The 19,190-nt window shown below is 31.9% G+C and overlaps 1 protein-coding gene across 1 annotated transcript in view; it reads right to left on the bottom strand.

Moving 5' to 3' along the window:
- GRIK2 (glutamate ionotropic receptor kainate type subunit 2) overlaps positions 1-19,190 on the bottom strand; it is a 767,698-nt gene that overhangs the window by 41,350 nt on the left and 707,158 nt on the right. Inside the window, exon 14 of the mRNA XM_044676594.1 lies at positions 2,855-3,080. Coding sequence (XP_044532529.1) covers positions 2,855-3,080 — 226 coding nt within the window. The remainder of the gene's footprint in view (positions 1-2,854; positions 3,081-19,190) is intronic.

Below are 19,190 nucleotides of genomic sequence, written 5' to 3'. Positions count from 1 at the left end.
TACAAACTTCTTTCAAAAACTGCCTATTCCAAATAATGTTTAATTGCATTCTATGTTATGAATGAATATAAAAATTATTCCCTCAAAACCTTGGCTTTAATGTTTATAAGTTAAGTTTGAGAAAAACAATTACTTTAAATGGAAGAGTAAAAAATAATCCCAAGATCGATCTCATTGGGAGAATGACCTAGATAGGAATACCTTTGCACTCAAATTATCCTATCCAAAAAGAGATCCTTTTAGATTTATGTTGAAAATACAAAAGCAATAGATTAAAAAATGTATATTCTTTTTTGGAATAAAAATTATTGTATTGGGCATTTATTTGTTATAAAGACGAAGAGGAAAATGTCATTATGATACACATTGTGGTCATAGTGGCTTTAGAACTGAAAGTATATAGGAATGAAATGAAAATAATCATCCTGAAATAATACCAGGTGAGTCTCAGGATTTTATTTTGATCTTTAGAATTTATATGAGTATATGTTGATCTCTTCCACTAAAGTCCCAGGAGACTCTACTAGCAGGCTTTGAGCCCCACTCCTCCTACACAAGATCAGATTTATAACAAAAAAAAATACCCAGGAGACTTCAATATTGGCAATTCTATCTAGAATTACAATCACAGAAACAAGTTATTGCATGTTTGTTTTTGAAGCTGAAGTTGCTCAGAGTTTGTCAAATATTATAATGATAATTCATAATTATATGATGCCTTCAGGTTTGCAAAGTGTTTTCTTCACAGCAACTCTATGAGTGAAAACTCTTTTTATATCCATTTTGCAAAAGAAATGATTTGTCTAGCTTCAGATAATAAACCTCTGAAGTAGTATCTGAATCTAGATCTCTGGATTCCTGGTTCAGTTTTGTGAGACATTGCAATGTTACTTTGTCACTGAGAGATATTGTTAATAACTTTGTTTTCTCTGGAGAGGCATTAAGAGTTGTCCAGATTTAAGTCTTTACCTTTTCATTTGTTTTAAGATCTAACCTGTCACCTTAAGGCTATATTCAGAATTGAGATTACAGAAAAATGTCAACATAAAATAAAAGACTACTGAAAAATACATGTAAAATTAAACTCTACAGTGTTAATTTCCTGAATTATATATCTGAAGCATATAAATTTAATGGGTCTCATTGGAAAATATTCTTTAGTGGAGTATTCAAAAAATATTTTATGTGTGTCTGTGTGTCTTGTCTCTGTATGTCTCCATGTATTTGAAAAAGAGAGTTTATTTGTGACATGCTCATGAACTAGAATTCCAAACAAAATATGACCAGTTAGAGTTGGATCTTAGAAGTCTCTCTTTTTAAAAAAAGGGGAAAATTAGTTTATTTTTAGAGGTACTAAAATAAAAATATATCTTTTTTTAAAGGTGCATAGAGAATTGAGGCTAGGGTGAGGGGATATGCGAAGTGATTCAAAAACATTTGAGAACTTTTTCAGGAATTATTGAAATTTGTCTTTTGCTTAGCCTTGCCAAAGGACTGGACAGAATACAAAGAACAATGTTGACATTAATGCTGGCAAAAATCTCTGAAGTGTATGAACTCAAGGATTTGGGAAATTTACAATCAAGTAGTTGTAGACTCTGTGTTTAAAACTAGTAATATTCTTATAGGGTTTATTCAAAATGAGGAATATCTATAGTAAATTGTTGTTTTATCTGAAGAACTAGCAACAGTCTCCCTTTTTTGACACATAAAATGAATATTGTCACAAACTAAGCCAAAGTATAAATAATTAGTTATTTAGACAAATTCATACCCTGTTTGCACCTCTTTATTGATTGACCTTGACTTGGTAGTCTATTTGATTCTTCCTTCTTTAGGTATATGGTACAGATTTACAATGATTTAAATATTTTGCCCTTGACTTTCATCTAAGAAGACTATGATTATAAGCATTTTTTTAAAAGTATCTTTTCTTTTTTATAATTTAAGAAAACTTGCACTGGCTCTAAATCTCTTAACAATACAAATATATTATCTTCTTCTGTCTCTAACCTTATTCAGTTATCTTTCAAGACTTTGACTCTAAGTAAATTTCAATTTTATGCTGTTAAGATTTTCTCTCTAGAATATTATAGGTAGAAATGTCTTTGGAAACCACCTTGACTTCTTTTTACAAAAAAGAAAGCTGAGCCCCAAAGAGATAAAGTGATTTGTTCAAGATCATACAAGAAGGAAGGGGAAAAGGTAGGAATGAACCAAAGAAACAAGGAAGGAAGAACTTGCTGTCACAGTGCCAGGAACTGTGCTAAGTGCTTTACAAATACTATCACATAAAATTCTCACAACAACTCTGAGAGGCAGTCTAACATTATTCCCATTTTTCAGTTGAGGAAACTAAAGAAAACTGAGCTTAAATGACAAAAAATTAGTGAGTGACTGAGGGTGGATTTGAAATCAGGTCTTCTTGATTCCAAGTCTAGCATTTTATCAACTGAGTTACCTAGCATCCTCAATTATTCAGTATAGGAACTGGGACAAAGTCATAGGTTTCACAGCTCAATCTTTTATTTCAGGTAAACTTGTCCTGTGTGTAGTAAACGGTAGATAAAATTATCACTTTAATGGCCTAGTTTTTAGAAAGAAATAGGCAATAAGAATATGCCATACTTATGTGCATATCTGATACTTGTGTAAAGATTCATTTTCCATTTCCACACAATCATTCAAACTTAAACATGTAAATATTGCCCTGCTTCTAATTACTCCAAGAGCAAAGCCACTGCAGACAGTCAAACAGAAAATCCTTAATGGCATATGGAATCATTATTTTTCTCATCCTCTTGCTGCAACTAAGATTAATGAACAAAGTACAAATAGCTGACATACAACCTACCCATGGGAGTGCCAACGCCATAACCTTTGGAGTCAATAAGGCCTCCAATCTGTGTCAGGTTACAGTTCCGCTGTGTGACAAACTCAATGGTTGTTGACTCCATTAGGAAGGCATAATCAGAGGTGAGTACACGCTGGATACCTTCTTCATTACTTTTGACAAGGACTGACTGCCTCCTGCTACTCATAAAGGCCCACATTTTGTCATAAGTAGAGATTTTTGATTTCTGCAAAGAAAAAAGAGGAAAAATATTTTTCTAATGACATAGAAAATTAAAAAAACATTTATATTTGATATATGAAAGAACAAAATGGAATTGTTATAAAGATAATTGTATTATGTACTTACGTTTAAAATATTATATATGTATATATACACATGTCAGTGGATATCATTGTGTCCTTTTACAAACCATTTTTAACAACAAAAAAAATTTCCTCCTGAAAATTATATGGTCTAATAAACTTTAATATAGTCTGTTAATATTATTTGGAAGGTAGCAATGATAAAATGGAAAATATAAAACAAAATTAGTAGAGAGGTATGTACATATAATCTTCAGGCAATATGTCACGTATATTCTTAGCCTTCACTGTTCTTTAACTTTGGGAAGAAAATGGGGCCCAGAAAAATACTGCAGGATTTTCTTCAATGAAGGAGGCTCTATAGTAACTATAAATTTAACCCATGAAGTGATATAGATTTTTATGTATATGTGAAAGAGGGAAGTAGTAATTATTCTAAGTCGGAATTTACATCACCACTGAACACAATCTAGTTATCATGAAGCTTATTTCTGCTTGCAATGTAAAATGAGCTGGAGAAGGAAATGGCAAACTACTCCAGCATCATTGTCAAGAAAACCCTAATTGGAGTTGAAGAGTGAGGTACAACTGAAAAATGAATAAACCAACAGAAATATGAGAAAAAGAGATTTTTATTTGGGCTTTAAAAAAATAGCCACAATAGCAGGACAAATAAAAGGGATTCTTTATATATAAATATATGTATGTATGTATATAATTACTGACAAAATCTCATGGGTACTTTATTATGTTTTCATTGTTAAAGTTGGAAAAAGATGCACTCATAATGCACAACAGAATACATTCATAAAATATACTTTTGAAGAGATTAGTTCATACGTACTCACTGAAGACTGATTTGCTCATTATTATCCTTGACAACATGTCATATCAAAATAGTAAAAATTATTTTTTCTGTATACCACATCCTTATCAATAGGATTGATGATATTATGCTCAAAAGTGCAAACCTTTTTCTCATAAATGAAATTATATGAAACATACAGGTGAGTTGGATATACTTTCATTTCTGTAAAGTCTAGTTCATAAATGTTGAATTGTCATCACACTCCTGAAAAGTCAGGAGAAAAAATATGCCCAAAAGAATGCTGTCATTATTTTAATGATGACAGTATAAAAAATAATGCTATATCACCAAATCAATAAAATTAAGTACACAATGGATGCTTCTACAAAGAACAAAGACTTAGAGATACTATAAATGTAAATACTTCATCCAGACAAGCACCAAAGCATATAGAAAATATAAGAGTTCATAGTTTGAAAGAAGATAGTGAAAGCTTCTACACCAGTGGTTCCCAAACTTTTTTGGCCTTCCGCCCCCTTTCCAGAAAAAAAATATTACTTAGCGCCTCCTGGAAATTATGAAAGTATTTATTGAACTCAGAATAGAATGTAATACAAAAAAAGTGTGGCCACCACCGCTCCCCCTGGATCGCTGCAGCATGCACCATGGGGTGGTAGCGCCCACTTTGGGAATCACTGATCTACACTAAATGACTAAAATGACAGATATTAGCAAATTTGAAAGTATGCCAGTTTTATCTAGAAAGAACCAAAGTTCTACAGGTAAAAAAATAAATTAAAGGAATTGATTCAAGATATGACGGAATTATATCTAAATCATTAAAACTAGTAATGAGAAATTATCTTTATTCATTTATTGACCTGAATAAGGAGAATTTTGAGAGAAAAGCAAAGAAAAATTTAACTTCATTTTCAAGGCTAAATAATATATATGGATTCTGCTTTCATAATTCTAGAAGTTAAGGATGATACTTACAATGAAATCTCCCTAGTAGAATGGATAGTGAAAGAAGGCTTTAGATAAACTATATCTATTTTGAGAAAAATTTGGAATGAGATCCAAAACACAATCACAAATGACTCAGGCTTTGTTAATGTTTATTTTGGTTTAAATTTAGAGATTTACCAGTTCAAAACCAGATCATTTGATAGAAAATTATTTAATATTGAAAGTGGCATTAAAATAATAGGTATATACTAATTATATAATTAATATCATCACATTCTTATTCATGAAAGAGGGAAATGTAATTTTTGTTACTTAAGTACAGTACTATAAACTAAAGATTAGTAGTATGTGGAACAAAATATTGCCAAATTATATGGATATTAGTCTCAAAACTCTGTTACTTTTTAACTATAAAAATGTGACCTTTCAGTAACCCTCCTTATATTTTGTAAAAGTCTGTTTTTATAACCTTTTACTTTTCTAACATGCTACATGTAACACTGGTCATGGTTATAGCCAAAATATATATGAATAAGTATGATCTATAAAAATATATAGTATATATCTAAAAAAAAGTATAATGGCTTTGAAGGTAAAATTGCTATCAGTGGGATATATGAATGGCATGATAATAAGGTCAGAGGAGAACATCATTATTAACAGGAAAATCACATCTTCACTAAGAAATGGATTCTAAAATGGTGATGAAGAGGAAAAAAGTAATTTCTCTAAATAAATGAATAAAAAGAAAATACTTTCTATCTGTTCACTTGGGATTATATCTATACAATATCGACTTAATACTTTAAATAAAAATTATTTCTTTTTAGGTCAATTCAAAGAAAAATACTACTGGTTGAATACACTAGATACCTAACAGACTAAACAATTACTAAGATAAAGGCCATTTAAAAACTTACATTTGAAGCAATTTATATTCATAGAATTAACATACAGGTAACACATTGCATCATGGAAATTACTATAGAACTAGTATGTTTAAAAAAATTAAATGAAATTATCCCTTCTAAATGTCAAGGTATCAATATTCTTAAACAACAACTATATAACACCAAATCATAGTACAGTAATACAATTTTATGGATTATAGTCTTTTAAAAGAAAATTATCATAATGTTAAGAAAAATATTGAAAATCTGGTAGATTATTTTGTGACAGATTACATTAATTCTGCTCCTCTTAATATAAAATCAGATGCTTTATTTTCTCCTTTTTTCATTAAAATATCTTTCCTGGGTGCCATTTTTATATAATTCAAAAATTCTGCCCAAGAACTTTCTCTAATAGTGCAAAACATATAACTAATCCATGGCTGGCCATCCATTGTGACTCTAGGATATTTTCATAAATGATAATATTATGGCAATATTAGACGAAAGACACAATAAGCACTATGTTCTGCATTTTCTTATTTACTTGAGGAGGAAGTTGGGATCATGTTTGTTTACAAAAACTTTCCTCACACTTAGTCATTACAATCCCAAAAAGGATACTTTTATCAAAGATGTTAATTTCAAATACAATTGAAAACCCATAAACATCAAGGATTGTTTCATACTGGTATCTTTATAAATGCTGTCACTTTGAAAGAAATCAATATACGAGTGTCCTTCTGTGCATTATATTTTAATGATATGTGCCATTATTGTCCTTTCTTTGGAAAAAAGGGAAATATTTATTGAATTTATTTATTTTCATACAAAATCATTTAATGTCTTTCTCACAATATTAATCTTTTCCTTCCTCAGATTTCCTTTAGCAATTATTGTCTATAGTAATTTAGACCCTTTATCATATATTTCCTTAATATAACCATTAATTATCCCATTTATGCCTTATTTTTCCCAACAAGTTTGCAAACTCCTTGATAGAAATAATTTTTTATACTTCTGTATACTTCCATTTAGTTTTGCTCCATCCCATTCCCAATACTAAGTGACACTGTAATGATTCAGAATTGACATGTCAAGACCTCTTCTCTACTTTCTGCAGAATTATAAATTTGTCAGTCCTCCTGAGTGCACTTCATTGGCAAGGTTTCTTAAAGATTTTCCTTAAGAAATACCAGTGGGAATCAGATACCTTCAGTTCAAAAGGAAATCAAAGGAGAGAAAAATATTCTGAGTATATCTCTTCTAGTTTTCATGATTTACAGGGGTACTGGGAAAAGGTGGAAACATACAGCCGGACACAGTGGAAGAAGCTCTCATCGACAATCAAAGGATCTTGGGTTCATATCCTAATGACTGAGCAGGTCACCTCACCTCCTTAGATCTCAATTTTGTTTTTTGTAAAGTGAGAAGCTTGAACAAGCTGGCTCTGAAGCCCTTCCATCTCTAGGTCTCTAAGGTTGTGAAATACCTTCCTTCTTACAAATGAGGTTACTATATTATAAGGAAACAGTTGTGCCAAAGAACAGATATAAGACCTGACTACTTACCGCAGATGCTTTCTATGACTTTAGTCTATATAAGAAGGATCATGAGGACAAATATGAGAAGTTGAATAAAATAAAAGTTATGACAAATTCTCCTAAAATTGATTTATGATTAAAATTCTATATATACTTTATATTAATTTATAATTATATATTAGATAGTGAAAGTGAGTTGGAGAGAGAAAAGGCACATCATCACGTAGCCTGGCACCTTGCTAATCTGAGTTTGCTGTTCACCTCGTGATTCCATAGAAAGGAAAGAGAGGTACAATTTATAAAAAAATTCACCCAAAGCTTAATCCAAGTCAGAATTCAAGGATCACAGATCACAACTTGGTTCCAATTTAGGTGAAATGTTTTAAGAGTTGTTATGACCAAAGGGTTCCCATTTTGGCTGGAGATAAGCCTTTCTAAATTTTTGTAAACAGGCCCTTGGCCATACAGCAGATTACAAGATCTATACTTTTGAAGCTTGGCAGGATTCTCAAGAATCCTGGGTCACTCCAAAAAAGGCACCAAAATAAGGCATCAGTGGAAATTGTATAAATTTTCATTACCGGATGGTTAAAAGGGCACTGAACAAGATCTTATTCACTTCAATTTTCTAATACATGCTAAATGAATATATATATATATATATAGTGTATGAATGTAGATAGAAAGATAAATAGATGGATGGATAGACAGAAAAGCAGATAGAGATAGGTAGGTAGATAGATAAATGGATAGAAAGATGGATGGATGGATGGATGGATGGATGGATGGATGGATAGAAGGATAGATAGATGGACTGATAGACAGACATTCAGATAGATAGACTGATGGATGGATGAATGAGTGGAAGGATAGATGATAGATGATAGATAGATAGATAGATAGATAGATAGATAGATAGATAGATAGATAGATAGGTGGATAGATAGATAGTAGTGATTATCTATGCAAACATTTCAAGATTTCTTAATGACTAATTTGGCCTGATAGTGCTACAACACAGACTCATAGACTCATTCCACATCTTATATAATAGATTCCAGATGCTAGAGAAGGAATGTGGTTTAATAGAATGTAGAAGTTTAAGTCAAAGGATCATGGTTTAAATCAGTTCATTATTTTGTTATTTTTGATTAGTCATTTTCAACATATGTCTGACTCTTTGTGATCCTATTTTTTAACAAATATTCTGCAGTCAATTGTCATTTCATTCATCAGTTAATTTTATAGATAAAGAAACTCAGTAAAGCAGGGTTAAGTGACTTGCCCAGGATCACACTACTAGCAAGTGTCTAAGGTCAGATTTTAACTCAGGGAGAGCAGTCTTCCTGATTCCAGGGCTATCTATCCACTGTGCACCTAGCTGGCCTGAGCTTCTTACTTACTACCTATGGAAGTGTGGGAAAGTCGCTTAAACCTCTCTAGTCCACAACTTCTCCATTTGCAAAATGCAAGGGTTGGACTAGCTGATCTTTAAAGTTCTTTCCAACTTTAGATCCTATAATGTCACTCTGCATGAACAGATAACCTCTGAAAGCATTTAATTTATAACCCCATGTAATGAGCAACTAAGTGGTTCAGTGGATTGAGAGTCAATCCTAAATATGGGAGGTCCTGGGTTCAAATATGACCTCAGACACATCCTAGCTATGTGATCCTGGACTAGTCACTTAACCTCCATTACCTAACCCTTAATGCTCTTCTATCTTAGAACCAATACAGTATTTATTTTAAGATGGAAAGTAAGAGTTTATAAAAAACAAACATGTATAAGAATAGGAGCACATAGAAAGGATAGTTAGTTGTCTGTTTGTTTGTTTGTTTTCTCTTATAGACATCTAGGTAGCATTGTACATAGAATGTTTGTGGGACTTGGAGTCATAAAGATTCAAGTTCAAATCTAGTCTCAGATATTTACTAGTAATCCTAGGCAAGTTATTTAACTTCTGTTTGCCTGTTTGCTCATCTATAAAATGGGGACAGTGTTAGCAACCCAAGTTCCCAGGGGTTTGTAAAGATGAAATTAATAAAGCATTTTGTAAACATTAAAACACTATATAATATGGGAGGGGGCGGGAGGAGGAGAGGGAAAGAACATGAATCATGTAACTATAGAAAAATATTCTAAATTAATTAATTAAAGAAATAAACTTAGTTAAGAAAATAATTACCTGGAAAAAACACTATTTAAATTTTAGTCATTGTTATTAAAGCATATGTAAACTTGAGAAGATCCTAAAGTCAGCTTAATAATACCATTATTATAAACTGACCAATAAAATTGCTTGGTCAAGATGAGCTAGCTGGTGGGACAATGTGGTCAAGAATTGGGTCTCAATGTCCTATTAAATGTTCTTTCTATAATGATATTTATTCTACAACCCTTTTTTCAACTGTTTCTCACTTTCTCTGCATACTGGGAGAAATTTTTACATAAACATTTTTACATATTTACATAAAATGAAAAAATATTTAAAAACAAACATGAACCTAGAATTCATCCTTTGTGATTATGAAATTGAAACTGACATTAACATAAAGCTAAAACTTAGTATTAAGCCTAAAGAAGAATTTGGGGCTTTTAAAAATTAAATTATGGATATTTAAGTGGAAAGAATTCTTAAATACGAGGAAACAAATTTGTTTTTTTTAAAAACTTACAAAAGTTTCCAAAGTAAAAGAGGGTAATTTTTTTGCTCTTTCTTTGACAGAATAAACTACTTAACATCAACTATTTCCCCTTTCTCTCATTCTAGGCTTATCTTAACCACCTGCTGATTTGTAATTGGATTTCCTAAGTAGAAATTGCACACCAGCAAGGGGAAATTCTATGGAAAGAATTTGTTTGATCTAAAACATAGTATACTTCCACTTATAAATTAGTAAATCCACAGATTGTCTTATAATATAAATTCTTGAGAGTATGAAGAACATGAACCAGTTCACCAGAGAACAGAAACTACTAGCCGTAGTCTTTTGTCCCGTTTTTATATGTAATCTTTCAACAATAATAATACCATTGACTGAAAAAAGTCTATAGTACCTATTCATCTTTTTATTAAATATTGTCTGGTTTAGATAAACATGGTTCTAGTCTATACATTATCTTGCCTTAAAATTCTCATTGTTAAATGAATAATTAGCATGATAATAATAATTTTTATTTCTATTCCCCAACCTCCTTATTTCATATAACTGATATTCCATTGGCTCAGGATATTGATGTCTGGAAGTATTTACTTTATCTGACTGCCAAGCCTAGTAAACTCTCATGAGCACCAGCTGATTGAATTTCTGCTGCATCAGCATCATACCAATCAAACCCATTCATATAGAACTCTCTCCTTTGTAATGGCAGTTTTCATGGCCCATAGAGCAGAAATGAAGAAAGGTAGGAAAGGTGTTGCTGTCAAGAAGAGAGTTACAAGCAATAAGAAACACAGCACATGGGAAATGATTTTTCTCATTTGACAGATATGCTTACCTTTTTTAGTTTCTGGAAACATGATAATTCAGCTTAAATATTTAAGTCTTTAAAGAAACAACTAGTAAATGGATATAATATTAATCTACCAGCTATCTCAATAGAACTTTATATTGTTTTTGTCATGGAAATAAGTTGAATCTTTGTAGCCTTCAGTTGTCTACAGCATTTAAGAAATTTTCATTATCTTTTATAGTAATTTATTTTCTTGGGTGGGGGGAGAGAGGAAGAGGAGAGAGAAGAAAAATGTGATTATGTATATATTTATATTGGATGCAGACTGCACTGATTCATATTCTGTCTTTGCCATTTAATGCCAAGCAATTTACAAATCTTAAAACACACTATAAATATTATTATTGGTATAATTATTATTATCATGGAGTCTCTCTGAGATTCATTTTCTTCCCTATTAAGGTTAGGATAAAAGTGCCTTTTGCACCTGTTTCATGGTTGTTTTGAGGCTTAAGTAAAACTATACAAACATATTTCATATTTATATATGTATATATATGCATGTGTACACATCTATAACATATTAAGTGTTTTATAAACATATATATGGTATTTTACAAATTTTAAAACATTACACAAGTGGCATGTATTATCATTTTGGTTTCATCTTTTTGTTAGAGCCCCAAAAAAGAAAGACCTGGGACAAACCACTATCCTGTCATTACTTTTTTTTTTTTTTTTTTTTAATTTTTTTTTTTTTTATTTTAAACCCTTAATTTCTGTATATTGACTTATAGGTGGAAGAGTGGTAAGGGTAGGCAATGGGGGTCAAGTGACTTGCCCAGGGTCACACAGCTGGGAAGTGTCTGAGGCCGGATTTGAACCTAGGACCTCCAGTCTCTAGGCATGGCTCTCAATCCACTGAGCTACCCAGCTGCCCCCCTGTCATTACTTTTTAATATTAAATGCTCCATAGAACACATTGTTGCTCAGATATTCAGTTGTGTTCAACTCTTCTTGACCCCACTTAGGGTTTTCTTAGCAAAGATACAGGAGTACTTTGCCACTTCTTTCTTCAGTTAATTAAGACACACACAGAAGTTAAGAGCTTTATGCACTGAGCCACCTTTTGTCTTCATGTAATAAATAGATGACTAAATAATTTATTTTTGTAGTTGAAAAAAATTAATTAAATGAAAGCTCAATCTCTGAAGATAAAATATCAGTAGTACAATTTTATAGCAACCAGAATGATTATAGATAATACCTCTCATTCTCTTCATATTTGGTTTCTATATCCTCTGCTACAACTACAATTTAAAATGTTTTGTCCTATTTAGTTTGAGGATTATAAATATTTTAAATAGTGATTGACATTTATTAAAATCTTATTCTTAAGTTTTTATTAGATAATTGTTATATTCAGATTATCCTGGGTGGCAGTTTAGTCTCTGAATGTTAATGCTTTCATAGTTTCCAGTACTAATTCCTTTAACCTGAATTGTCATCATATTACTTCATGTCTACAAATTTATATTACAGATATTTGTTTTATGCTTCTTTGTCAACATATTTTTGAAAAATTAAATGACATTGGCTATCAACTTTCATTATTTCTTGACAAAGTACATTGTGGTTCTTCCAAAGTTTTCCCTAGGTATCATGTTGTCTATGAATATCTATGAGTTCTCTTCTTCTATTTTTGTGAGGAAATGTTGAACTTTTAAAAAATATAGATCTCAGGATGATGTACTTGGGGATTCAGTAATATTATATAGTGTTTTGTGAGAATAATCTCCAAAATTCTTATGGTTCATTTTATACTTCCAAAAGTATACATCGAGTGATATTGTGTATATGTTCTTTGGTTTAAATACATTTGTTCCATTCAGTTTTGATTTCAGGATGGTAGTAGTTAGGACCATTGTGACAACATTTTCTCTTTAATATAGTCATGCTTGATGTATCATGCTTGAAGAGAACAAAATACGTGTATCTATTAACTATGAGTAGTTCAAAGAAATTAAAATCCAAATCTTTTGGTTCCTAAATTTCCTCATACATTAAATAATTTATACTGTTTAATTCTAAATGACATCTTGATATAATTGAAGAAATATTCCATGGGATGAAAGCATTGTTTAACAAATGTATGCATATATACAAATATATACATATATATGTATAAATGGAGATATATAGCTTGCTGGTATCCATATTCATTAAGTGACTAAAAAGATGATTGATTTAATTCCTTCCTTAATTTGAAATCCATCTTTAGTTATATTTAGGCAAAGTGATCATTGATTTAAAAGTAGGTAGAATCAGTATGAGATTAAATTATCTTCCTAAAAAATGTCATATTTATATCAATTATTCTAGACGTGATACATTTTAAAATTGAGAACAATTCTCTGTCTGGATATAAAATACTCTATGTTTGGATTTATTTTATGTGTTTGGAATACATAAAGAGGCCATAAGTATAGATCTGAGTTAAAGGCTTTGTGATTGTCAATAAGTATTTTGTGCTTAATAATAACCAAATAAATAATAAGCTGCTCTTTACAACCATGATACTTTTGGAACATACCATTTTTCCTTCATCATCCAAAGTATTGTTTTTCATATGTTTTTCTCAGTTGTTTTTAATAATATAATACATGAAAACTTGGTTTAAGACATACAAACATACATGAGCATGTTGGAGACAACTCATACCAGAATTAACAGTTGGCTCTTGCAAGCTGGTATGAGCTGTCTCCAACATGTGCATGTATGTTTTTATGCACTAAACAAAGTTCCAATAATTAAAATGACATAATATTTAAAATGTTTTTGTTGATAAACACAAAGCTTTTGATTCAAATCTCCTACTCATGGCCCATTTATGTACCCCCAAAACATAAAACTAATAATTTATGTATTTCTATGAAGATTTTGAGTTAATAATTATAGATTGCATGTGGCCCTGACACTTTCCAATTTTGTATAGAGAGTAAAATATCATTCTCCTTTGACAAAACTGTTCCATTGTTCATTATGGAAAAGCAACTTTCCATTTCTTCTCTTTAAAGAGTCTTAAATTTTTACTTCTTCAATTCATAAAACATAAAAATTATTCTATGATTCAGTTAATATGTTAGATATTCCAGCTACAACAGTGCAGTAAGTAGGGCATTGATATTTCTGATTTGTCCTGATATTTCTTGTTATCAGAACACAAAGGAGCTCTACTGTTCTAAATGTCAAGCTCATTATCACAATGGTTTTAAGTAGTGTTAGCCAACAGCTCACTTTATCTATTTTTTTTAGATTCATAAGAGCATTTTAATCACACTTGTTGGTGCAGTAATATCTGCAGAGTCCTAGTGGTCAACATTTCAGGGTTCCTGGAAGATCTACTATCACAGGTCCTATCAGATCATCCTAGCCATCAGATCATCAGATTATATATCATCCTAGCCATTTCCTGAATTTTCTGTTGTCTATCCATTGTAGCATGGGCAATGGGTGACTTTAAGAGATATTATTGTTGTTGTTATCACATTGTTGTTATTGTTATTATTACTGATCATTATGATATGACTTTGAGAGACTTTATTAAATATATTGTGAGGACGAAATTAAATAATATCTTTAAACACTGCACATAATAGAACACTGTACAATTTTATTTTCAATGTTGTTATTATAAAGTAAGGATAATAATTTCCATACAATAAGAAGCTTATTTATTTTATTAAGATTATAAAATATAATTTTATTGGATTTTAAAATACTATCCAAAGTTTGGACTTCTGGGGGTCGGGGTGGAGCCAAGATCCTGGAGTGTACCAGAGCTGCTCTGTGTCACCAAGATAATCCTCTCCAACTAAGATTAAATCATGAAATGAATATAGGAGTGAAAGAATCAAGAAGGGGACAGAGTGAAACAACTTTCAAGAAAAAAAAATCCAAAAGGTAGCCAAAAAAAATCTGGGGCACTGAAGTGAGATGACAGCAGAGCCAAAAAGAAGTTGTAGCAAAGAGGGAAGAGCAAGTCAAGAGCAAGCCACACCCCTCCACCACACATCTGTTGTCCCAGGTTCCAAACTTAAGACCAAACCATCATTCAGATCCTGAGATCCTGCCTGGGAAAATAGTGGTACAAACCAACCGACACACCTTGAAATTTCAAACCTGTGGAAAAGTCCAGAGTCACAGTTCAGAGCAGTGTGGGCTGATTCTCGGAGGCCCAGAGTAAAGGTAAGAATTCCATTCTGGATTTGGGATGAGGACATAGTTCACACTTTGGGGTGAGGACACAGTTCTCAGAGAGAACTTCCCCAGATCTTTTTGCCCAAAATTAAGGGTGGAGCTCTAGGACAGGGCAATCAAGGATATGCCTGACTAAATCAAGTGCACTGGGAGACCAAAAAATTGAGCTTAGCCTGTGGCTAGAATTTGATCAGCCCCTGACCTGATCAAGTCCAGGGTAAGATCAAAAGCTTATGCCCACTTTTTGTGGTGGCAACAAATTGGAAAAGGAGGGTATGTCCTTCAATTGGGGAATGGCTGAACAAACTGTGGTATATGCGGGTGATGGAATACTATTGTGCTAAAAGGAATAATAAACTGGAGAAGTTCCAGGCGAACTGGAGAGACCTCCGGGAACTGATGCAGAGCGAAAGGAGCAGAGCCAGAAGAACTCTATACACAGAGACTGACATTCTGTGGTAAAATCGAATGTAATGGACCTCTGAACCAGCAGCAATGCAATGACCCAGGACAATTCTGAGGGATTTATGGTAAAGATGCTACCCACATTCAGAGGAGGGACTGCAGGAGAGGAAACATATAGGAAAAACAACTGCATGAACGCATGGGTCGGGGTGGACATGATTGAGGGTGTAGACTCGAAACTACCACACCAATGCAACTACCAACAATTTGGAAATTGGTCTTGATCAAGGACACATGACAAAACTAGTGGAAATGCGCATGGGTAGGGGGAGTGCGGGGGGGGGGGTTGAAGGGGAAAGGAGGAGCATGAATCATGTAACCATGTTAAAAATGAATATTAATAAATGTAAAAAAAAAAAAAAAGCTTATGCCCAAGCCTGAGACAAGTCCTTAAGTCATTAGCATCTCAATGGTGAATTGAATCAGCACGGGGAGGGTAGTCTCAGACCTTTAGACCATCACATTAGTTTCCAAGAACTGAAACTAAGAAAAACCCACAAAATAAGCTAAAAATAGCATCAAGGAAGGACTGAAGTTTAAGAAGGTACTCCAACTTCTGAGAAAACAGAGCCTACCAATATTTAGGTAGGAAAATAAGGAAACAACAACAACAAAAATAACACCTAACTCTAAAGAATTTTATGGAGACAAAGAGCAAAATACAGACATAGAAGGGGACAATGAAAGCAAAAGAAACACAAGCAAAGTCCAAAAGAAAAATATGGATTGGAGACAGATTCAGGGAGAGCTCAAAAACAACTTCAAAAACCAATTAAGAGAAGCAGAGGAAGAGTGGGGAAGAGAAATAAAAGTGATGCAAGAAGTAGAAGAACTAAAAACTGACAAAGGAAACCAGACCTTAAAAATTAGAATTGACCATCTAGAAACTAATGATTTCATGAGAAACCAAGAAACAATAAGTGAGAATCAAAAGAAAAAAACAACAAAGGAAAACATGAAATATATTAATGAAAAAACAACTGCATTGGAAAATTGATCTAGGAGAGACAATTTGATAATTATTGCACTACCTGAAATCTATTATCAAGAAAAATCCTTGGACATCACATTACAAGAAATTATCAAAGATAACCGTCCAGAGATCCTTAAACAAAAAAAATAAAATTGAAATTGAAAGAATTCACACATCACCTCCAAAAACAAACCCTCAAATAATAAGTTCTAAGAATGTCATAGATAAATTCAAGAGCTACCATGCCAAGGAGGAACTGCTTCAAACAGCTTGAAAGAAACCATTCAAATATCATGGAACTACAATCAAGATCACATCCAGGACCTAGTGACTTCTACATTAAAGGATCAAAAGGCATGGAATATGATATTCAGGAAGGCAAAAGATTTGAATTTACAACCCAGGATTACTTATTGAGCAAAACCAAGTATATTCATTTAGAGGGGAAAATATATATTCAATAAGAAATAAGAATTCCAATAATTCCTGAGGAATAAGCCAGATCTAAACAAAAAAAAAAATGAAGTCCAAACATAAAACATAAGAGGAACCCAAAAAGGCAAATAAGAAGAAAAAATTTAAGGGACTTCTTATAGTCAAAATATTTTCATATCTATATGGAAAGAGGATTTTTGTAATTCTCAAAAATTACTCTTCATAGTAGAGAAGATAAAAGGAATTTACTCAGAAAGAGGGTGCAGAAGTAAGCTGATTATGATGATATGATGTATATGATAATATATGATGATATGTATATGTAAATATGATGATATGGAATATTATGTATATATGACATGATATGTATGCATATGAATGCTATATTAAAAAGATCAATCAAGGGATGAAAGAGAGGGTTGCACTGAGAGAAAAGGGAAGGGAGAGATAGAATGGGGTAAATTATATAACATAAAGAGGTATAAAAAATCATTATAGAGATGGAAGAATAAAGGTCATGACAGGTAATGCTTAAACTTTACTCTCATTGTAACTGGCTCAGAGAGGGAAAAACAAGTATACTCAGTGGGGTATAGAATTCTATCTTACCCCACAGAGAAGTAGAAGGGGAATAAGACAAGGGAAGAGTTAGATTATTGCAGTGAGGGGGAATTAGGAGGCAGTGACAAAAAGCAAAATACTGGTGAGGAAGAACAGAGAGAAAGGGAATAGAGCAGGATATAAAGGGACTACAGTGATGGAAGGCAATACACAGCTGGTAATTATAATGCTGTACGTGAATAGAATTAAATCACTGATAAAATGGAACCAGATGGCAGAGTGGATTAAAAACCAGAATCCTATATGTTGTTTACAGGAAACACATTTGAGGCAAGGTAACACACACAGATTCAAGGTAAAAGAGACTAGAGAAGAATTTATTATGCATTAGCTAAAGTAAAAAAGCAGGAGTAGCAATCATAATACCAGAACAAAGCTAAAGTAGAAATTGATCTGATTAAAAGAAATAATGAAGGAAATTACATTTTGCTAAAAGGTACTATAAACAATAAAGTAATATAATTACTAAACATTTATGCACCAAATTGTGTAGCATTTAGATTTCTTAAAAAGAAATTAAAGGAGCATAAGGGGCAAATAGATAGTAGGACCATATTGGTGGGAGATCTCAACCTTTCCCTTTCAGAACTAGATAAATCAAACTAAAAAAAAAATAAGAAAGAAGTAAGGGAAGTGTATGAAATATTAGAAAGATTAGAGTTAATAAATATCTAGAGAAAATTGAATATACCTTTTTCTCAGCAGTACATGATACATATACAGAGATTAGCCATGTACTAGGGCATAGAAATATTGCAAACAAATGCAGAAAAGCAGAAATAATTAACTTTTCCAGATACAGTAATGTACAAAAGATGTAGTAAAATTATAATTAACAAGAGTGCATGGAAGGAAAATTTATAATTAATTACAAACTCAATAATTTAATTTTTAAAAACTGGTGAATCAAAAGAAATCATAGAGACAATTACAGACCATTAAAGAAGGTGATAACGAGGAGACAACATATAGAAATCTATGGGATACAGCCAAAGAAATACTCAAGGGAAAATTTATATCATTGAATATATATGGCAACAAAATCGAGAGGGAGGAGATGAATTGGGCTTGCAACTTAAAAAATTAGAAAAAGAATGAATTGAAAATTTCCAGATGAAAACTAAATCAGAAAATCTAAAAAATTAATGAAATTTGAAAGTGAAAGAACTATTGAACTAATAAATAAGGCTAGAAGCTGGTACTTTGAAAAAACAAATGAAATAGATAAAGCGCTGATTAACCTAATAAAAAAGAGAATCAAATTAACATTATCTGAGATGAAAAGGATGACCTCACCTCTAATGAAAAGGAAATTAAGGTAATTATTAAGAACCATTTTGTCCAATTATATAGTAATAAATGTGACAATCTAGGTAAAATGGACAAATATTTACAAAAATATAAAATGTCTAGATTACCAAAAGAGAAAATAGAATACTTAAATAATCTCATTTCTGAAAAAGGAATTGAACAAGCCATCAAGGAACTTCCTAAGAAAAAATTCCCAAGGCCAGATAGATTCACAGGTGAATACTACCAAACATTTAAAAAACAAGTAATCCTAATACTATACAAATTATATTACACAAATATGCTACTGATTCCAAAT

The sequence above is a fragment of the Gracilinanus agilis genome, chromosome 4 (assembly GCF_016433145.1).
Source record: "Gracilinanus agilis isolate LMUSP501 chromosome 4, AgileGrace, whole genome shotgun sequence".
NCBI classification, from domain to species: Eukaryota; Metazoa; Chordata; class Mammalia; order Didelphimorphia; family Didelphidae; genus Gracilinanus; species Gracilinanus agilis.
Note: the sequence above shows the minus strand (reverse complement) of the source record. Positions and strands in the feature narration are given on the sequence as shown.